The sequence below is a fragment of the Hyaena hyaena genome, unplaced genomic scaffold (assembly GCF_003009895.1).
Source record: "Hyaena hyaena isolate Hyena2069 unplaced genomic scaffold, ASM300989v1 scaffold_300, whole genome shotgun sequence".
Classification (NCBI taxonomy): domain Eukaryota; kingdom Metazoa; phylum Chordata; class Mammalia; order Carnivora; family Hyaenidae; genus Hyaena; species Hyaena hyaena.
The window spans coordinates 1,530,447-1,553,103 of record NW_024080933.1 but is presented as its reverse complement, the minus strand read 5'-3'; the positions used below and the strand labels follow the sequence as shown (position 1 = coordinate 1,553,103).

General features: G+C 49.7%; 1 protein-coding gene across 1 annotated transcript in view; it reads left to right on the top strand.

The window, feature by feature from the left end:
- SLIT3 (slit guidance ligand 3) overlaps nucleotides 1-22,657 on the top strand; it is a 606,956-nt gene that overhangs the window by 567,150 nt on the left and 17,149 nt on the right. The window contains exons 25-30 of the mRNA XM_039247657.1: nucleotides 188-351; nucleotides 2,573-2,697; nucleotides 9,149-9,246; nucleotides 13,466-13,605; nucleotides 16,551-16,644; nucleotides 22,463-22,600. Coding sequence (XP_039103588.1) covers nucleotides 188-351; nucleotides 2,573-2,697; nucleotides 9,149-9,246; nucleotides 13,466-13,605; nucleotides 16,551-16,644; nucleotides 22,463-22,600 — 759 coding nt within the window. The remainder of the gene's footprint in view (nucleotides 1-187; nucleotides 352-2,572; nucleotides 2,698-9,148; nucleotides 9,247-13,465; nucleotides 13,606-16,550; nucleotides 16,645-22,462; nucleotides 22,601-22,657) is intronic.

Genomic DNA, 22,657 nt, shown 5'->3' with positions numbered 1-22,657 from the left:
GAAGGGACTGGAGTGCAGTCTGGAGTCACTCTCTTTGTCCCAGTGGAAACTCCTTCTCCACTGGTCATGTCAGATACTCTCAATCTAGCCAGAGTCTGAAAATTCTGCTTCTCCAGAGGGCTAAGAGCTAATGGAGCCCATGGGCCAAGCTAGGCAGGGGGCCCTGACTTCCTGCTCTGCCTCCTAGGGCTCTGGGAACCAATCCACTCCACTGTGACTGCAATCTGCGTTGGCTGTCAGAGTGGGTGAAGGCGGGGTACAAGGAACCTGGCATCGCCCGCTGCAGTAGCCCCGAGCCCATGGCCGACAGACTCCTGCTCACCACCCCCACCCACCGATTCCAGTGCAAAGGTACATGCTGACTCTCCCCTGCCTCTCGAGGGGCCTGCTCTATCTCCAACAGCCCACCAGAGCTGGGCCTCTCAATAGACATGACTTCTAAAACCATTGCCCTGTCTCTTCCATGAGCTGCACAGAGAGACTCAGATGCTATCATCTCCTCCAAGTTCTTCTGCTGGTGTCTCTACGTGCTCCTCTCTGACTTCGTTCTCTATGTCATTTTTCACAGAGAAAAATCTTTAACCTGCATGTTTTTCACCCAACATTCTTAAAGCCTAAGCATTTTCCCATTTTTACTACAGCAAGCTTTAGGTACATGAGATTTTAACTGACAGCAACAAACTGCTACTGAGTTTTTATGTGCTGGACATCATGTTAAGCACTTTTTCGTATGTTATTTCATTTAATTCTCACTTTCCAAGTATTAATTTATTCAGTCCCCAGCCCTCTATGGGTTAGATTTCAGTATTACCCTTATTTTTAAGAATGAGAAAGCTGAGGCTTACTGAGGTCAAGAGACTTCCAGGTCCACAGTTAGGATGATCCTAGGTCTTTCTGATTCCCCGATACCCACTTGTGGCCACCAGGCTTTAATATTCTACCGTAACATCTTTAACCAGTTCCTGGCCCTGAACTTTTAGTATTCACTGGGTATTTCCAGCTGTTTTCTTTCCACTGATGCATAAAGGTCTTTCTCTATGGAAAATTATACCCTTAGATAAGATTCGGAGAACAGAAACTACCGAGCCAAAATATGTGATCATTTTTAAGGTCTTTACACATATTGCCCATCATTTGTTGCCTCAAAAAGGGTTGTAAACCACTGTGCGCTCCCAATAAGCACTATTTGAGTGCATTTTTCACCAGATTCTTGCATTATTTTATCTCATTTCATCTCATTGCTAATTAATAGCTTTTAAAAAGTATGCCTCCTATTTTGTCTATCTTTGATTTTTTTTTCAAAAATTTACCTTCTATTTGTATCATACATTTGTCTGTTAGTGTCCTTTGTTCATCTCTTAGAGTCTTGAGTTTATTTTGATTTACATATATACTTTGATTACCCTATAAATTTCATGTGTCTCACATTTCTGCTTAAAGCAGGAAAACATTCTGTTGGTTTTAAGCTAATTTTTCATTTTCTCCTCCTGCTTCCAAGACATCTCACTTGATTGATGCTAAAGAGGCCCAGATCAGTCTAAAACAATGTTTCTCAATCTTATCTGCACATTTGGGAATTGCTTGCGGAGCTCTATACTGGTTCCCTGGCCCAGCACTCCAGGTTTTGATTAAATCGGTGTGGGGTACAGCCTGGCCGTGTTGGAGATCTTTAAGAGCACCATGGCTGCTTCCACTCTAAGGTGACCAATTCATCCCAGTTTGGCTGGAACCTTCCTGGTTTTAGCACTGAAAGTTCTGTGTCCTGGGAATCCCTTCAGTCTCTGGCAAACCAGGACAGATAGTGTCCCTGTTCTAATGAGAAGCCAGGGTTAAGCCAGCTTGTATAGATTGTCAGGCCATCCTTTCTGTTCACCCCACCCACAAATGGTCAGATTTGCCTTGGGGTCAATCTCAACCCCATCTCCAAAGCTCTGTGCAAAGACTGTGACCTCTACCTCTCCAGCCTTTACAGCTGAAGAGAATGGGACATAGTCGAAACTGTCATAGATCTAAAGTGTGCCTGAGTACAGTTTGCCATCTGTCAACAACATCACTGCTGTGTCTTTGGGGGCCACTTCTTACTTCCTCCTGCCAATCAAGGGTTCCACAAGAAGGACTTCCTATGTGTGTCTTTGGCCCAGGCACTATGCCCTCCTTAGCGTAGCATAGACTATTTCATGGGGAGGGGTATTTAGGGGTAGAAGAGTGGGAGGTCCAAATGAAGCCTGGGCCCAGAGCTCCCTGAACATGAAAAGATACACAAGGGGTTTCTAATTATGGTGCATTGTTTATAGATTAGCTCCAAAATCGGATCAGGCTAATTACAGTAATTGATTTGACTGCAGAAGTGCTTCTGAATGATATCCCACTGTGATTTTTTTTCCTCACTGGACAATGGCTGCATTAATGGGACTCTAGCTAGACTGGATGGTGCTGGCTGGGGAGGGCCAGCTGCCCTCTGTGTGTAGAGATGGAGAGGGGCCGGCAGTTGACTGAAGAAGGGGCCAGAGAGGAAGGAAAGAGAGGGAGGGTGACAGTGACCTGCTGCCAACATCCTGGTTTTGCTGTCCAGGGCCAGTGGACATCAACATCGTGGCCAAGTGCAATGCTTGCCTCTCAGACCCATGCAAGAACAACGGGACGTGCAGCCAGGATCCTGTGGAGCTATACCGCTGCACCTGCCCCTACGGCTACAAGGTAAGATAGGGAGCCCCGCCCCCAGCATTCACAGCCCAGGGAGGACACTGTGCCCTGCTGACTCTCCCTTCTCCACAGGCAGCCTGGAGAACTGCATTTCACAGGTCACTCCAGACTTGCACTTGACAATAACACTGCTGTTCTACTGGTGGGGGCTGCCCGGTTGTGTCACACTCATGCAAAACACAGAGAACCGCATATAGTCTTGGCAGTGACACTCTGAGATAAGGAGGAAATGTAATATTTGTATTTTCCTGGTTAAACATGGGAAAATTAAGTCTCAGAGAGTTAAAATGCTTCCAAGTAGAGGTACCCCTTCAACTTACTATCCTGGCTTCCCTTCAAGATTTCCAGACCCTACCCATCCCCTCCCTACCTCTGCCTCAGGATGGCCAGTGCTGAAAGTAGGCTCTGGTTTGAGAAGGTACAGGGATGAGGGATTGAAAGGCCTGGGAGCGGCCAAACCAACACAATGTTGACAGGCTCAAGTCAGCCAGTAAGGGTACAGAGACCCTCACGCTCCTGGGTGTCAGAGACCCTCACGCTCCTGGGTGTCCTCCCCACAAATCCAGGCTAATTCCAGAGCAACTTTTCCTCCTTTATTCTCACCCAACACTATCTAGAGTCTTCCTGACTCCCTACTAACATCCATAGAGTTTGGACTGCGTGGCCAACAGTCTGCTTGACATCCTATTCACCTTCTCTTTTTAAACACCCCCTATGAGGAAGGCTTATTACTTCCCATTTATAGATGTGGAAACTGGGCCTCAGATTGTTGAAAGAGCTTGACCCAGTGTCCCAAAGTTCATAAGCAGTAGGGTTGGGATAAGACCAAGAGCTATAGGATTCCAAAGTCCCCGCCTTTACCCCTGGATGGCCACGCCCTTTGCCGTGGCTCACTGGGGTCAACAAAGCTGTGGTTCAGTCCTCTTCCCCAGGACCTTCCCAGCCTCCAGCCTCACCAAGGCCCCATCCGTATGCAGTGGGAAAGCCAAGTGTTCCAGGACCACCCAAAGCCCATCTAACACACATGCCTAGTACAGGTAGAGTGGGAGGGAGCTGGCATCCCGGGTCTCCTGTCCCCAGAGGAACTCTATGTGTAGTGACAAGCTCGAGTGGCAGAACCACTCTGGGGAACAGGGCTCCCTGGTGGTTTTTCAGCTGTAGCTGTGCTTCCAGCACATAGTGTCAGAGTGCCACCTATGGGCCTGGCACAGGAGAGCTCGAGGATTCCCTTTGCAGCCAGCCAGCCTTGCCGCAGGCAGCCAGCCTAGACCCATGCATCCTATATGTGCACACGCGCAGACATTGCAGGGGAAGTGTAGAAGTGAAGACGACATACTCAGGAGGCCCAATTCCTCAAACCCACTTGTATTAATTCAGTGGAAAAAACTCAGGCTGTGGAATTACACAGAGGGCAAGTGTGAACTCTAGCTTTGCTGTTTACCAGCTGTGTGGTGATGGCCGGTGGCTTTACCTCAGCCTTCCTGTTGACAAACCAGGGCCTATCTCACAGGGGTTCTATAAGAATCAAATGTAAGTAACATGCAAGGCACCTAGGACAGCCGTTCAGTATGCACTCTATAAGCTGGCACATTGCTACCTCTCACTTTACCCTTGCATGCCGGTCCTGATACCAGAGTGTGGATGGGCTGTCAGTAGCAGGCAGTAGGCTGAATTCACTGCAGATTCTCAGTCCATGACCCCATGAATGGTCAGAGATCATCAGTTGCTCTCCTAGAATGGTGACACGTGCATTTATAACATCCCCAACTCCATACCTGTGTGGTTATCTTTTTATGCATCAACTGCAGGCCAGGCACTCAGCTGGACATTGGCATTTATTCCCTTCTCTGAGTTGTATAATCAGCCTTTGAGGTGGGCAGGATCATCCCTATTTGAAAGATAAGGTAAACCACCTCACATTCTCAGTCTTGCTTCCCTCTCTGTCAGATCAGCCTGAGTCTGAAAGTAGTGAAGCTGGGTTGGAAGCCCCAGGCTTCTTCCTATGCTTGACAGCATTATGAAACTGGCCTGGCCATCAGTGTCAGAGCAAAGAGTACAACCACAGGGCTCCTACAGGATAATGCCACTTGTTCAGACTTTGCTCATAAGATTCTGAAGGTCTCGCAGAAGAATCTGAGCGGAGATTTTGACTTTTATGAAGCTGTTGGACTCACGCAGGTCTGGAGTACCTTAAGGAGGAGGACGATAATGGTGGTGATGGTATGTGATGGCGATGGTGGTGATGATGGTGGTACTGACAGCATACTAAACAAGGTACAAGCATGATCTTGCATTCTCCTCATCAAAGCCCAAGGAGGCAGGCCCTAAAATGACCCTCGTTTTCCAGTTTAGGAAACTGAGATAGGAGGTGAGGGAGTTGGGATTCAGAGCTCAGAACCATCGGATTCCAGAACCCATGCTCTTGACCACTGCGTTCACAGCCCATTGAGAAGCACCATGATTGTAAGGCTCCTGGCCATTTGGGACATAAGTCTCCAGAAAAGGGAAAAGTACAGTATGCTGGTGGACAGATACCAAGCAGGACCCATGGAGCTTGTCCCTACCTGACTATGTGGCCTGGGACAGCTGCTACCCTCCACCCCACATCAGGTTCAACCTCAAAATGCAGCAAGCAGAAACAAAGAGGTCCTTTAACCCTGGGTTGCATTGTACCCCCCCCTCCCCTGCTCTGCATTTGTTCCCTGCTTTCCTTTTTCCCGGGATTGGAGCCCACCCAGGCGGAGTTACTGAGGTAGTAAGTTCTGAGCTCGTTGCTAAGTTGACAACAATCGCCGGACACCAACCAAACCAAGTGCTAAGTTCTGGCATTTCTCCATTTATTTCCAGATATCTCAGTGTTTCCACTGACTGGCTGAGTGACCTTGGGAAGCCACAATATTATCCAACACAGCATGGCCCCCACTGTTTAGTGTTCGGTAGCAGCTACTGGTCATCTATAATGGCAGACCTTGGTGAAGCAATTTGAGCACATTACCTCATTTACACCCTCAGTCACTTTCTGAAATAAGGTCTGTTATCCTCTTTTGGCAGATAAGGAAACTGAGGTTCAAAAAGATCAACTAACTTACCCAAGCTCCCACACCTAGGAAGCACATGAACTAAACCCAGAGCCCACCTCTCTTGCAGGAAAGTCCATACACTCAGTGCTCCACTAGAGACTAGGTCCCTTGAAGCCTCACTGCCCACCTATAAATGTGAGGCTTTGCACTAACCTGCAAAGCCCCTGTAAAGACTGGAAGGGTCATGTTTGTGCTTCACCTGCCTCGGTGCCAGGATTCAGTAGGCACTTCACTGAGAGACCTGTTTTACAGCAGTTTAACATTGTATGTCTGGGCTCATTCTTTTTTAGCCATTTGGCTTCCTGTGCCTGTGTTCAATGTCTCCCTGCAGTGCTCCTCACACTGTACTGTGCATGAGAACCACCTGGAAATTTTTTTTTTTTTTCTAGGGGAGAGAGAGAGAGACAGTGTGAGCAGGGGAGGGTCAGAGAGAGAAGAAGTCACAGACTCTGAAACAGGCTCCAGGCTCTGAGCTGGCAGTCAGCACAGAGCCCGACGCAGGGCTCGAACCCACGAACCGCGAGATCATGACCTAAGCGAAAGTCGGACGCTTAACCGACTAAGCCACCCAGGCACCCCAAACCACCTGGAAATCTTATTAAATGCAGCTTCTGATCCTTGGATCTGAGGTCAGACCCAAGTTTGTGCCTTTCTAACAAGCTCTCAGGGAATGTCGATGCTACTAGCCTGAGGACCATACTCTCAGTAGCAAGGTCCTAGAGCAGCCCTCCTGGCTCTGTCTCAGAAAGAGGTTTCCAATGGGGACAGCTATTCCCAGGTTCCTTTAAAAGAAGCCAGAAGCCCCAGCCATGTCCTTCTCTCCCTCCTTCCCTCTTTCTTTCTCTTTTCTCTATCTCTATGTCTCCCATACACACACACAGCAGTGGGAGACCAAGGAGTATCATAAATCTAATAGATTTGAGCAAAATGAGGCTGAAGAGAGTTGAATTAAGCTAATTAGCCAGGTATTGACAATGGTGATTATTTCTCAAGGACGTGTAAGTGACAGAAATCCCTACCTCCAGGCCCAGTTAGCACATCGTCAAGAGCTATGGTCTGCCTCCTGATTTCTGAGCTGAGTATAAGGGACTGGAGGAGACATCACCAACCCCACATCACCCACCCACCCCACCCCCCGCCCCCAGGGGAAGATCCCAGCTAGAGTCTCTGATACTTGAAAGTTCCCCTGGGCAGAGAGGCTGGCCCAGGCAGGGGCCAAGGAAGGCCCTGCCTTGACCTGATCAATGTTCTTTTGTCCTGCTCTTCATGGGTCATCAATCTAACACAACACCACACACACACACACACACACACACACACACACACACACACACTCCTGAACAGTTCAGTTTCAACCAAATGCCTGAAAAAGTCTTTTGAGCTTCCACATTCAGGCCTGCCTCAGACCCCTGTAGCCGCCGCCGCCGCCGCTGCCACCACCACCACCACCACCACCACCACCATCATCATCATCATCATCATCATCATCATCTGAATGGCTCTTACTTAGGTCGCTACCATTACATGCCTGGTATTTTATATGTGTGATTTCTAATCATTCATTCCATAGGGTAGGTATTATTTCCATTTTACAGATGATGAAAACAGGGCTCAGAGGGAACTAGTAGTTCCCCCAAGAAACACAACAGCCAGACTGGAATGTGTGCTCCAGTGTGCTAACCCTGGAGCCCATGTTTTGAGAAGGCATCATCAGTGGCCCAGCAGAGAGGTTCTCAGTGCTGGCTCTGGACTGGATGCCTGGCTTCAGCTGCTGCCTGTTCCACTTAACTGCTCTGCAGTCTTGGACATATTAGCTCACTTTCCAAGTCTGCCTTCCCAATCTGAAAAGGGCAGTAATAACAATCATACCAATCGCATAGGGTTGTTGTGAACATTATATGTGATCGTGAATATAAAATGCTTAGCGTGAGGCCTGGAATGGAAAATGTTCCCAATAAATTGAGAATGAGTATTACAGTTTCCGTTGTATGCAATGCCTTTCTGAAAGGGATCCTGTGTTGCTCTGGTTTAGGATAAGCCCAGATCCCGTGTCAAACTGCATTCTCCTTCTCCCCCTTAAGAAACCTCTGACTGGCCATTAGCTGTGAGGGGGCATGGAGAGAGCCAGACAGACATGGCCGTGCCTCGTGGCTGCTGGATACTGCACGGGCTTCAGGGTTTAAGGCAGTAAGGAGAGTCATAGGCCCAGCTGGCAGCGACCCCGGAGTCAGGGAGCCCGGCCCCACTTCATCACAGGCACTGGCGGCAGCAGAGGCGGGAAGAGGATTTTCTCAGGCAGATGGCAAGCAGGTGGTGTGGCGGTGGGAGGGCTCCCATGATCACCCCCACTTGGCATGGTGCCCACACCAAGCCCACAGCCCAGAAACAAATACAACGGATGCCTCCCCAGAGCCCGCAGGTCCTCTAAGGGGCTGCTTGCCAAGACTTGGGTGTAGTGCTGTTGTGTCGGTCCCAGGAGGGGAGTTGGAGCCAGAGGGTCAGCGGGCTGCTCCCGGGTCTTAATGCCCACGGACTCTGCCTTGGCCTCCCTCCTCCGTGCCTTCGCCCTCACTGTCCCTCTGCCTGGCATGCTCCTCCCCTCCTACTGCAGTTGACTCCTTCTCAGCTCAGATGTCCCCTCCAGAGGGGCCTGCATCAGAGGAAGGCCACCCACACAAAACTGTCTGTCCCAGAGGTCCTCAGTCTGGCCTAACAGAATTCCCTACAGAAATTTAAATACCAACACCTGGGCCCACTTCCTGATGAATTAAAGGTAGATCTCTGCAGGATTGTCACCCTACAGGGACAAGGTCCACTGGCCCCACTTCAGCCCCAGTCCGCCCTGCTCAGGTTGTGGATTACATCGAAGCCTCAGTGCAGCTAAAAGTACTGCGTCCTCTGCTAGCATTTGCAGAATGCCTGCTGTGTGCTAGACGTGTTACATACATCAGGTACTTCCTTATCTGAAAGGCCTCACTTAATCCTCACAACAGCTCTGTTAGGAGAGGTTAAAAGGCTTAATACGAGGTCAGGGCCAGCCAACCAGGAAGAGATGAAGCCAGAATATGAAACCAGGTTTTCCTGTATCCAAAGCCCATGCTCTTGCCCTGCAGTTCAGGATGTGAATTCCAGGAACTGATGAAGCTGGGGCCCAAACTCCTGAGCTCTCCACCTTCCTCCCTTCTCAGTGTGGAGCGGCCAAAAGCAAGGGCCCCCTTTCGTGTCCTCCGAGCCACACAGCAGAGGCCACAAAGGGGCCTTGTGCCCAGCCGCATCCCAGAGGACGCTGGGAACTCCAGGGGCCTCCTGGTCAAGGCAGCCAGTGAAAGCCTCCCTAACCAGGTGCTTCTCCCTCTTCACCTCAGGGCAAAGACTGCGCCATGCCCATCAACACCTGCATCCAGAGCCCCTGTCAGCACGGAGGCACCTGCCACCTGAGCGAAAGCCACAAGGACGGGTTCAGGTAACAGCTCCCCCTTGGACCTCCCCTCCCTCCGAGGGCTTTATGGGCAGACCCCTGGGGCAGGCTGAAGCTCAGCTATTCGCTGAGGGCCTACTGTGTGCCCACGCTGTGCCAAGCCTGCTGTGCAGATGATCTCAAGGTTCTTCCCCCCGTGTAAGGGTGTGATCCCTGCTATATAAACAAGAAGACGCCAGCAGGTACTATCCTTTGCCCACAGTGATGCAGTCAGTGAGCATTCCTACAGGGAATTCAGGGAGTCTGTCTCCAGAGCCAGGAAGATACCAAGGGGGGGCTAAAGCCGCAGGCTCAAGTCAGAGAAGGATGGTATGATGACCCAAGCACCCCCCCCCCCAGCATGGGGATCCCACCACTCTTACCCCTGTGCTAAAACACAGTGATCATGGGTGACATTGACTACATGTTCATCATGTACCAGGAATGAACTAGTGCTACAGGATCTAATTTAAATGCTCACAATGAGCCTACCCACTGCAGGTTGGTGCTGTCCCCACTTAACAGGTGAGGAAACTGAGGCACAGAGATTTATTTGCTCTAGGTCACATATCCTGACACATTCCTGGATCTTCCAATTCCACCGCTTTCCTCCCTGGCATTAAGAGCTCAGGAAGAAGGGGCGCCGGGGTGGCTCAGTCAGTTAAGCATTTGACTTCGGCTCAGGTCATGATCCTACAGTTTGTGGGTTCGGCCCCGCAGGCTCTGTGCTGACAGCTAGCTCAGCCTGGGGCCTGCTTTGGATTCTATATCTCCCTCTCTCTCTGACCCTCCCCTGCTCATGCTGCCTCTCTCTCTCTCTATCTCAGAAATAAATAAAACATTAAAAGAAAAAAAAAAAGAGCTCAGGAAGAAAAAGGGATAGAAGCCACTTAAATTTTTCCCATCCCTGTCAGTTAGGTGGGTTTTCGAGGCCTCTGCCAAACCTCAGTCTCCCTTCCTGCTTCCCACCCTTCCCAGCTGCTTTCAGATGCCCAACCTGGCAGCCGGTGGCCCTGGCAAAAACAGACCTGTGGGAACTGGTTCCTTTAGCACCCCCAGTGAGTGAGTGGGTCAGGCAGTAGAGCCAGGGCACCCAGTGCGGAGCTGTGTGCGGAGGTCTCAGAGTGCAGATTGCAAACAGGTAGCAAAGGCACTCTGGCAGGGGAAGGTGGGAGGGGGCTGCTGTGCTGTCTGTGAAAGAAATCAGGCTCTGGGCTCTAGTTCTCCTCCCATGGAACCCAGCCTGCCCCTGTGTCCACCTGCCAAGCCAGCCCCATCAAACTCTGGCTCTTAAAAACTGAAACTCAAGGCCAGGTTTGTTTTCCTGCCTGGAGTCGGCCAAACCACCCACTCCCACCTCCTCGCTGGGAGCAGGGGTAAGGGGAAACCACACAGAAATCTCACGGGGGTGGTCACATGGCCCCAGCCAGGAAACACACCTCCAGGGTAAAAGCCTGGCTCTGAACACCCTGCCCAGAGATAGAGGTCTACAAAAGGGAAGAGTGCCCCCTGCAGGCGACCGTCTCTCTCCTCCCTGTCCCCCTCTGCATGCACCTCCCTCTCTGTCTCTTTGTGTATATCTCTCTTTGTCTCTGGAGCTGCAGGGGAGCAGAAGGATCCTGGTTTCCACCTTCAGTTGTTGAGATTTGAATGAACTGGAAATACTTTTAGAATTTACTTTTCAAGGAAGAGGACCCAGATCTACAGGATTAGGGAAATGGGGTGGAGGATTAAGGCAGTGAGGCCCACGTGCAGGGAGAGCATAGTTTGCCTGGACCTCCCAAGGAGCAGGAACACTCTTCGTCACTAGGTGCTCCTTTTTTCCCTCCTGTGTCCGTTTGCGGGGACTGCCATAACACAGCACTGTACGGGGCGGCTTGGACCGACAGAGATGTATTCCCTCACATTTCTGGAAGCCAGAAATCCAAAGTCAAGGTGTCAGCAGAACCACACTGACTCTCAAACCTGTAGGGGAAAATCCTCCCCTGCTCCTTCCTAGCTTCTGGTGGTGGCTGGTGATCTCGGGCCTTCCTCGCTGCAGCCTTCATCATGAGGCACTCACCCCGTGTCTCTGTCTCCCCATGGCCATCTTCTAAGGATGGCAGTGGACCCAGGGCCCACCTTACTCCAGTATATCCTCATCTGAGATGACATCTGCATTGACCCTATTTCCAAATAAGGTCACATTCTGAGGTGCTGGGGGTTAAGACTTTCAGATATCTTTTTGAAGGGACACGCTTCAACCCGCAACACCCACTGTGAGACATAATTTTGGAAGTTTCACCTATCTCTTCATCAGATGCTTCACTCATCTTGATGCATTATCTGATCACAAAAAGAGCAAAGACTAGCAGCGCTGGCTGGGCAAGAGACCAAGACAGGAGATATGCCCTGTCCTAAGTCTCCATAACTCACTGGGTGCCCTTGGAATCTCCTTGACAACCTTGCCAAGGTTTCCAGTGAGGGCAGAGGAGACTTTATTCTCCTTCCCACCCTCTGTCCACCCCATGAGCCACCCGTGCCCTGACAGCCATCTGCGTCCCACTTTCATGCAATCCTGAGACTCTGGGGACAGCCAGGGTAACTCCTTTCAGGAAAATAGGCAACACTATGGGTTCAGACCGTTAAAAACCTACTCTATGCCTGTCTCTGAAGAAATTGCTTTTCCTGAACTCCCAGGGTCCCTCATAGAAAAAAGAAATACGTCATTTTGCTCCACCTCAAAAGCTCAGACCAAAGAAATTTTGTAGAAAATTTGACATGGTGGGGCACCTGGGTGGCTCAGTCAGTGAAGCGCCCAACTTTGACTCATGATCTCACGGTTCGTTAAGTTCAAGCCCTGCATTGGGCTCTCTGCTATTAGTACAGAGCCTGCTTTGATCCTCTGTCCCCCACTCTTTCTGCCTCTCCCCAGCTCATTCTCTCCCTCAAAATAAACTTTGAAAAAAAGAAAATGTGACATGGTTTTCAGGTTGTAGAGAAAAGTAGGTTAAGTAAGATTCCAGAAATCCACTTCCTATTAGTTTAGTTTTATAGCTAAATCCCAAATCAGAGGAATTTCTAAAACAGAGAGAGGCCTGGAATTCTGGGTCTGAAGCTGGAAGGTATGTTCATGAATGGGGTGTAAATCCCTGACCAGGGGGGCTGGGCAATAGAGGGAGTAAGTAACTGCCTGCAGCTCATTTAGTCAGACACGCATCTCCCTCATGCGCCCTCCTAAACTCCCCTGGCCCCTTCTCAACTGCTCAGCTTTATCTATTCTGACTTAGTTTGCTGCCTAATCCTGGGGTGTGACCAAGGTTGGGCCGAGGACGCCAGAAGTTTGAGGTTTTTTTCTAAGAGATGTAGCCTCCAGAGACAAGTCAAGGAAATGCATCAGGCTGATTCTGAATTCTGAACCAACCTCGTAGGAGAGGATCCTCCCACCCCATCCCCTTATCTCCAAGAAGCTGGAGGGGGCTCAGGAAACAATAGTATCTCTGAGAAAGGTTAAGGAGGCTGGAAGTCATCTAGAACTGAAACTAACACATTCTGAGTCTTTTCTATGTCTGAGGTCCCCTCCTAAGCCTTTTACTTGTATAATCTCATTTACTCCTCACAGCCAATCTGGAGGTAAATAATATTACCCCAGTCCATAGAGGTGAAAAATAAGACACAGAATGTAACTAATTTTCCTCAGGTGGAATAGCTGGGAAATGGCAGACCCAGTATTCATTCCCAAGAAACTCAGCTGCAGATCCTGATCTTGACCAATATGTTTTATTCCTATTCAAGGTAGAGACGCTGCCCTTGAGTAGGAAGTCACTCAAAGTGGGATGTTTGTGATGTTGTTTCTCTCTTTATCTACAAACCACTCCCGTACAGAAGAGGGGAAGGAAAACAGCTGGAGGAATTTAAGCTCTATGCAGGAAAGCACTTCCAGCTGGGGGGATGGTGAAGGGGCATTGCTGGTGAGAACTATCCCCAGAGCCAAAGCAGCCGTCCAAGGCCATGGGAGATGGAATACTGCCCAGAGATAGAGGGCTAGATGAAATGACTTCTCAGGCTCCTGAGGGTCTCCCTACTCAGGACCCCAAGACTTCAAGTATCCAAAGTGCTGCCTCGGACCTCCATCCAGAGAGAAACCTAATTATATCCCCCCAATTTTCTTTTCTGTTGCTCCAACCCCACCCCCCACTCCGTAACCCCTGACTCCCCTTCCTCCCTGCCCCGCACACCCCCAAAGCTGCTCCTGCCCTCTGGGCTTCGAGGGGCAGCGGTGTGAAATCAATCCAGATGACTGTGAAGACAATGACTGTGAGAACAATGCCACCTGTGTGGACGGAGTCAACAACTACGCGTGCGTCTGCCCTCCTAACTACACAGGTAAGGTCCCTTAGCTCCTGTGCATGGTGGCGGGCCAGGTGTCATGCACTAAAAAATACTGTTTTCTTGGTTTTCAGGGCCTCCACCCACTCCCCTGTGGACAGAGATGTGAATTCCCAAAACCGGGTGCTGTGCTATGATGGGCTTCCCAGAGGCCCTCTCTGTTTGCTTGTCCACCCTTCCACCCGCCCCAACACTGCACATAACTAACCCCTCCCTACTTTGAGACAGGTTCCTAGAGCAAGTTCAGTGGCCATTAGCCTTCCCCTCCTCCGGGAACCCTGGAGACCCAGTGGTGGTTGAAGCTAGCGAGACATGCTTACATTACACTTAATCTTTGTTCAGGTCTGGTCTGCTTTCTCTGGAAAGTTACTCTCCAGACACTTTCTAACTAGGAACTAGGGACACAAAAATGACCAAGACAAAGTCCCCTCTCATAAGAAGGCTCACTGTCAAGTTGAGGGAGACGTGTATTCAGTAGAGTGAGAATATAACACCTGCAAGCCTGGGGGGTCGTGGGGTCACAGAGGAAGAACCGAACCCAGCTGGAGAATAAAGGAAGGCTCCCCACAGGGTTATTCCTCAGGATAATCATCCTACCTACCCACCTCCAAAACACACCTTTATTTCCTATCTTAACGGCTCTTAATGAGGACAGTTAAATATACCACTAGATTATGAAGCAAAATGCCACCCAGTGGTGCAAGCACAGCCTCCTTTGTTATAGGATCCACCTAAAGTGGCATATCCCAAAATGGAATTCCACAAATTCCATGAGGCCCTGTAAACAACAACATGGGGAAACGCTGTATGTGATACTAGCTCCCTTGCACGTGATACAAATGAGCATATCAGAGGTTCTAACAATTACTGCTTGAAGGAATGCTATTTAACTTCATTTGACCGAGCAAGTCCCAAATTTATTTGAAGTCAGAACTTCCCTCCTACCCTGCCCCCAAACTCCTTCCCAACTAAGACATCCTGTGTTGCAAGAAACCTATTTTAGGAAATACTAACCTAAGGTGAGGATAAAAATAAGGACCATGCAACCCAGGGACTGCCATACCCTCTCCTGTTGGCACCTGGCATGATGTCAAGAGTGAGGTGGGGGATAGGATACAGATGATGATTAGAAGCAGTCCTGAGGCCTACAGCAAAGGAAGTCAGGTAGCCCCCATTGCTCCTCAGGGTCCTATTCCTGATACAGACCTCCCACCCATTAGCCAGGTATCCCCCAAGCACATTCTTGGGACTGTGATGGAGTGTGCCAAGACCAAGACCAACTGAGTAAACCATCTTCTCTACTTACTCCTCACCTCCTAGGGTCCCAGAGAAGGCTTTATGGTTGGGAATAGTGCAGAGACATCTGCCAAAGGTCTACTTCCCTTACCCCTTACATCTTCTACCTTCCCAGAGAGGAGTTGTAGCCAAGAGTTAAAGTAGCAAGAGATAGCACTTATTATGCATCTACTGTATACAGATGACTGAATTAACTAATAAGGATACCAAGAACTCTATAGCCTCCAGCCACAAGGGGCATCTTGTCTACCTAAGATGAGAGGAGGGCTCATATAGGGCTGAATCATTAGTCCAAAAGAATCTGCTAGGTGCCAGAAGAGAGTCAGTAAAAACCCAGCACTTAAGAAGGCAGAGGGACTCAGAATAGGCTTTGGGACAAATGGGCAGTGGGAGGGGGACAGAGGACACACTTGCTGAGGTTTCCTGCCCCAGTGGAGTAGCCTGGCCTGTGTCCGCAGGTGACTGAAGTGTACCTTGCCCAAGAATGGGTTGTCATGGCTTTCTCTGTCCCAGAAAACATTGCCAGTCCCACACAGACACCTGTGTGCCTCTCTGGGTATCTCCAGAAAGTGAGGAGAGGAAAAGGCTTATAAAGAACACAGTGCCCTCTGTGGTCTTAAGAGGCTGGCAAAATGAGGACAGAGTCGGGGTCGGCTTCTACCCACCATAGTAAAGAACAGACTCGGGCTGTGGATGGCATCCCTCTCCTCCCCAGCCACCCTCAAGACCTTCCTTTGCTCTGTCCCTACAGCCTTCTCGGCCCCTGTTCCCACCCCCACCTCTGAGAGAAATTCCATGGGTGAAGCTTTCCTCTCTTAGATCACTGTCTACCTGGTCAGGTGGAATTTAAGGGAACCCAAAGCTCAGGGGTGTATCTGCCACTGCCCTCACCCCTGCTATCCCCTCACCCCCCTCCACATTCCCAAAACACATTGCAGATGGCGTGAGCTTCAAGGAGCTCATATGTTCAAGGGCCTCCCTCCGTATTACCTGTTCTGCATTTCTTGGCACGATGAATTTCAAAAGGAGTGTATCCAGAGACCTAAACTTTAAATTCCTTTCATATTTTCTTCTCTGAGAAAATCCAGGGTGCTTACTTATTTACAGCAGGTGGACTGTGCTGCTAAGCCATGTCCGCTCCTCCAAGAATCCTCTAGGCTTCCACAGTTTATCCCTGTGGTCACACATCTCTATGTTACAATCACCTACTGATTTATAGATCTCCCCCACTAGGCCAGGGGGAGGACAAGACCTGGTTACTGTTGTGTCCTTAGTACCCTTCATGGTGTCTACCACATAAGATGTGTTCAGTAAATTGATGTGGAATGAAAAAAGCAAATAATTAAGCACAGCCCCAAGCTCAGGGGCTGGCATCCTATGGTTTCAGCTGCAGCAGCTCCTGAATCGTCAAGTGAAACAGCCAAATGATGGCGCTATGATGGTGCCCAGGGGAGATCCCAGAACCTTTCCATTGTCACCACTAGGGAGACAGAGGAAGAGGTACAGCAGAAAGGATACACTGAGAGAGTGAATGCAGGGAGCCTGAGATCCATGACATCCCAACAGGGGACTGGATGGACCTGACCTTCTAGTTAGGGTATCCCTAGGTCCTCCAGGTACTTGAGCTTTCTACCCACCTCCACCAGGTGAGCTGTGCGACGAGGTGATTGACCACTGCGTGCCCGGGATGAACCTCTGTCAGCATGAGGCCAAGTGCATCTCCCTCGACAAAGGATTCAGGTGAGGCTTGGCTTTGTGTCCCCAGCAGCACAGGGTCCTGAGGACTCTGCCTCAAATTGAGCCCTTTCCATTCTCCTTCTCCTTCCCTCTCCTGATCTCTCTCTCTGCCTATTACTTATACATTACCATGTACTTCTCTGTGTCTCTGACTAGTCATGGCCTAACTCTCTGTCCCACTTTCCCTAAGCACATGTCGCTGTCTCTTTGTGGTTATCTCTCTTTGTAAGTCTCTGTTTCTCTTTCTGTGTTGATAGATAGACAGAGATAAAGATATCCCCCTTTTCCTTTACACCTCTCCTTCCCCTCCCCTTCCGTCCTACTCTCCCCATTCCTTCCCCCACCTCCTTACACCAGCATAGCTTTCCTTTCCAGAACTAATATAAGTAGAACAATCTCACTGATGAAGCTAAGTCCAAAGGTTTTTTGTGGGGGGTTTTTTGTTCTTTTTCTTTTATAGTTTATTGTCAAGTGGGTTTCCGTATAACACCCAGTGCTCTTCCCAACAAGTGTCCTTCTTCATGCCCATCAGCCATTTTCCCCTCTCCCCCACCCCCATCAACCCTCAGTTTGTTCTCAGTATTTAAGAGTCTCTTATGGTTTGCCTCCCTCCCTCTCCTTAACTATTTTTCCCCTTCCCCTCCCCCATGTCTTCTGTTAAGCTTCTCCTGTTCTGCATATGAGTGAAAACATATGGTATCTGTTTTTCTCTGTCTGACTTACTTCACATAGCATAACACCCTCGAGTTCCATCCACGTTGCTACACATGGCCAGATTTCATTCTTTCTCATTGCCATGTAGTATTCCATTGTATAGATAAACCACATCTTCCTGATCCCTTTGTCAGTTGTTGGACACTTAGGCTCTTTCCATGATTTGGCTACTGTAGAAAGTGCTGCTGTGAACATTAGGGTACATGTGCCCCTATGCATCAGCACTTCTGTATCCCTTGGGTAAATTCCTACCAGTGCTATTGCTGGGTCATAGGGGAGTTCTAATGTTAATTTTTTGAGGAACTTCCACACTGTTTTCCAGGGCAGCTGGACAAGCTGAGTTCAAAGGTTATTTGGTCACCTTCCTTGTGTGCATCCGTCCCAGTGTTGTGCCCTCTGTGGTTCCAGCAAGTTTGCCAGTGTATGCATCTGTGTATGTTGGGGGGCCGGGGGGCAGGGAGAGTGAGCACTGACTCAGTTCAGCAGCCACAGCCATTGGTGGAGCTGTCTCCATGGTGAGCATCAGAGCCTATAGCAGCTAGGGGTGCCCAGAAGCAATCCTAAGGGTGGAAAGAGTCTGCCTCAGGAGAAGGCACCAGTTCCAGAGCCTGGGACTCAAACAACACCCCTGGGAAATCACTCCTGGGCTCTGTCCCTACTTCTTCCCTCCATCCTCCTTCATGAAAGCATGTGCCGTTGCCTCTTCTAGAGAAAACCCTGAGACCCTTGAGTCCTGGGATTTTCTGACATCAGTAGGGACATCCCAAGGGGCCAAGAAAAGTCTCCCCTAAACACACTCCTAAAGCTGCCTTCCACACACAGTTGCTTTCCTTCATCTCCAACAGGCTCAGTCCAACACTGGAGGGTGGGTGGATGTCTCTAGCACCAGAGAGTTTGGGGGAGCAGGCAAAGACCAGAGAAGCTTGGGAAGATCACAGATGAGCCTTCAGCAAAGACAACCTGAAGTGACTCTACAGAGTCACCCCTAAAGATGAGGGTTGTGGGTCTGGAGCTCGATGCCTATGCTAATGAATCTTTAAAGAGAATCCTGACCAGCCTTTCATCCAGTAGCCTCTCCAGCCTCTGAAGGATGAAGCACATGCTCTGGGTCTAAGTGGCTCCAGGATCTTTCAACATTCTGAGTCTGTCCAGCTTTCAGTCATAAGGCAGAGAGTTCCCAGACTCCAGTGTTGTTGAGACTATGAGGCCATACTGCAAAGCTTAACACTTTATGGAAACCCGGGATTTTAGAAAGCCTGAGACTAATGACATCATAAAATCACAGAATCGTAGGACCTTAGGAACTGTGGACTCTTAGGTTCATAAATCTCCAAGACTTGAACTAGAGAACTCTTAGGATCCTAGAATCTAAGAATTATGGGTCCTAGTTGTTGTACCCTGATGAGCCCACCCTTCAGTCCTCAAATGCTCACTGTGGTGAGTGTAGTGGGTACTATAAGAGGATTTTGATTCCCTCCCTTTCAAGGCCCTTGCCATGGACCTGGGGGAAGGAAAGGAAGGGGGGATTTGACACAAAACAAATGTTTAGAAAGAAGGAATTTCTGCAGCCCTCAACTCTGGCTCAAGTGATGCTGGGGTGCTAAGGAGGGGAGAGAAGAACCTACTGAAGCAAAGGGAAGCCCTCCACATACATTAGGAGGTGAGCTGTGATATTAACATCAAAGGATGGGGGAGATTTGAATGCGTTGAGGAAGGGAGGGAGGGCCCCACCAATGGGAGAAGGATCTAGAGGTGAGAGGATGCAGGTAAGAGGGTGACATGAACATGTCTTATCTGGTGTTTTCCTTTCCTCTTTTGACATCTCAAGTCTAGAGTTCATCACCAGAGAAAATGCAAGAGGCATGTTAGGGGCTCTGGTTTTGCTGAGAGTAAAGGAAACTTGAGTCCTTCCATGCATGCACCCATTCAAATCTGCCTTATCTGCTCTGCTCCCCTCTAAACGGGGTCAGGTGGGCTCCCAGGCAGTTGAGTTACTGGAGTGTAAGTAAGTGTGAGGGATGCCTCTCACCCCCCAACCCTATTTTCCCACTCCAGGATTTCACTTCAACTCAGGGCTGCTCTTCAAGTGAAGGAAGAGGCTAAGAGGAGGAAGAGATGCATAAAACACAAACTTGAACCCAAAGCACAGCAGGTTGGACTGACAAGCAGGGTGCTTTGGGTGTGCCTATGATGGGCAATGATAGTGACCATGCACCTGGGCTGTGACGAAGTGGTAGAATATCCCTAGCTGGAAAGGAGATCAGTGGTGTTCTTCAAGCTCAGAGGACACTGGCTTGACAGAGCACAGTGAGCCTGAAAACTGGTCAGAAGTGGTCCATCCAGGGTATAAATCTGGGGTCAGGGTGCTAGGGACTTGGCACCAGAGACATAAGCAGGGCAGAGATCATGATCCTCTGGTACTTATTCCTAGAAACCTCACTCTACTTGAGTTCTAGGGGAATACAGAATAGAAGGAATACAGAATGTAGAAGGAAGGAAACCAGTCTCGCTTTCTTACCCTTGAGATAGTATATTTATGCACAGTGTCTCCTAGAATCTTGAAGAGGTCTACAGGCCAGCTCAATAATGTGAATTTTCTTTTATTAAAATGCATTTAGATAAAAAAAAAAAAAAGTCCCTTCTCCCAATGCAACATTTCCTAATTTTATCCCCCTCTTCTCCCCTCCCCTCTCATCACCTGCACTCCCAAGGCAGGCTGCAGTGACAGTAACAGGAGACCTGCCATTGGTGCAACCTTTGCCCAAGTTTGAAGATGTTTATCCTTGAAGATTTCCTTATGTGATGTTTTAATGAGGCTTCAACGCAACATAACAGATAAAACCGTATAACTATCTGTGATATAAACTCTGAAATCATAATATACCAAAACCCTGACAATAATGAAGAACACTCCCATGAACACTGAAAGTGACAATAACAAAAACACAGATCATGATGATTAACATGCACCAAGGACATACTCTACATCAGGCACACTGGCCTGTCTCTTGTAACACTCCACAATCTTTTCTTTTTTAATTTTTTAAATGTTTATTTAGTTTTGAAAGAGAGAGAGAGGCAGCCTGAGCAGGGGAGGGTCGGAGAGAGAGGGAGACAGAATCTGAAGCTCCGAGCTGTCGGCACAGAGCTTGATGTGGGGCTCGAACTCACAAACTGTGAGATCATGACCTGAGCCAAAGTCAGTCACTTAACCGACTGAGCCACACAGGTACCCCAAATGCTCAACAATCTTAGGATATAGAAACAACTGTGTGCTTTCTCGGTGGGGGCTGAGGCACGGCGAGGTAAAGCAAGCTCCCTCTGCACACTCAGAAACAGCTGGGGCTGCGAGTCAATCCCATCCTAACTGATTTATTAGCTAAATCCGGACACTCCCGATGTCCTGGAACCAAGCATGTCACTTGGTTACATCCCCTTGTCCAGAATCAATAGGTCATATTCATAACAAAATCGTAACAAGCCTTACACTTTCAAAGAAAGGTAAGGGGAAAACATTTGAGAACACCAGGGAGGGCAGATTATACCACCAGACACTTCTCTTTGGCAGATGAATAAATGTAGGGTAGATCCTTGCTATGGGAAGGGAGGTGTGCGAACCAGTGGCATCAAAGGGCAGCTTGTTGGGAGTGCTGATTCCCAGGCCCCATCCAAACTCCCTCAATCAGAAGCTGTACTTTCACTGAATCCCCAGGGGCTTTGTTTGCAAAGCACAGCTATGAAAAGGGCTATAGCATTAACAGCCTCCACACCTCCATTGCTCCTTCTGCACATCTGCGTCTGTGAAAAAGCGTGGCTTCCCTGATTCCTCATTAAGACCTCCTCAGCCACCTTGACTTCATGCCTAACAGGCTAGATTTTACCTTGCAAGCATTGAGCGGCAGTTGTTGCCTTAGAGAGGCTCCGATCGCCTGAGTTGCTCTACCTCGCCTGAGTTGCTCTACCCGTACTTAGGATTCAGGAGACACAAAGACAAATGCCTACAGGGGCCAGGCTTACCACTAGCAGAGTATATTGAGCACAATAGACCCTGACAAAGCCTTGCCCAACCTGTTTCTTTAAAAGACTAGGGTGGAGTGTGGGCTCTGACAGGGAAGTTCGCACCTTCTGCTGCAGCAGTAGGTCACGCATTTCAAATTTCCCCTTCAAATAAGTAAAGGTGAACAGGTCAGATCTTAGCAGATTTCAGTTCTGAATGCAGGTTCAGTAAATCCTCCGGTTCTAGAACTTGTCCTCCTCCAGGGATAGCCTCCCCCCCCCACCCCCCCCAGCAAGTGCCTACCTAGCCATGAATCCAAGCACAAACCGTGGTCTGCCAACAAACCCAAGCAATGCCAGGATCCACTTGTGATTCTTCTCTATCTAAAGCTGCAGGGAGAAGAGCAAGGCAGGGACAGAGCAACGAGAGGGGGGAGGGAGGACCATCCCTTTGTCCTGATGCTTCCTCAGTCAGGCTTCCCTGTCCTGTATGTATTCAGAGGTCCTGCTTCCCTCTCCACCTTGGCCACCTGTTCCACCTTCCTCCTCTGCCCTGGATAAGCTGTGGTTTATTATTTCTATTCTGGCCAGTAGAATCCTGCGGGTGGGCCCAGAGAGGTGCGCAGGCCCCAGCCTGCAGGAGGCAGAAGAGCCAGGAAATGTTTGTGTCCACGCGTGCCTGTCAGTGATGCAGTGCCTTCAGAGCTGTTTCTTGCTGGGACTTCGGCACAGTGTCATCCAGGCAGAGGAGACCAAGGATGCATGTTCCGGGTGCCCGCTCGGGAGGCCACGCGAGGTGTGCCTGTCGGGTGTGCGCCAGGGCCGGCGGGGCAGGGGGAGGGTGCCGCCGTTCCCATCCTCTTCGCTGAGGAGCAGCATATCAGCAGCTGCCTTACCGGCTCCTGAAAACAGGAGCCACCACATGAAGCACGCAGACGTCAACTTGCAGGGACCCAGAACCCATGGATGGCCAGTGAAGCCAACTGTGGGCCAGGCTTTGGGGAGCCCTCAAGAGTTGAGAAGGACTTAGGGATGTGGATAGACAGAGAAGACGCGAGGCCACCTAGAAGCCGGCCCGGCACACCAACAGCCTTGCTCTGCCATGTTCCAGGTGTGAATGTCTCCCTGGCTACAGCGGGAAGCTCTGCGAGGTGGACAATGATGACTGCGTGAACCACAGGTGCCGCCACGGGGCCCAGTGCGTGGATGCGGTCAACGGCTACACATGCATCTGCCCCCAGGGCTTCAGGTATGGTGGAGGGGCCCCTCAGAAGGAGCCTGCAGGTTGGGGACTGTGGAGCTAAGG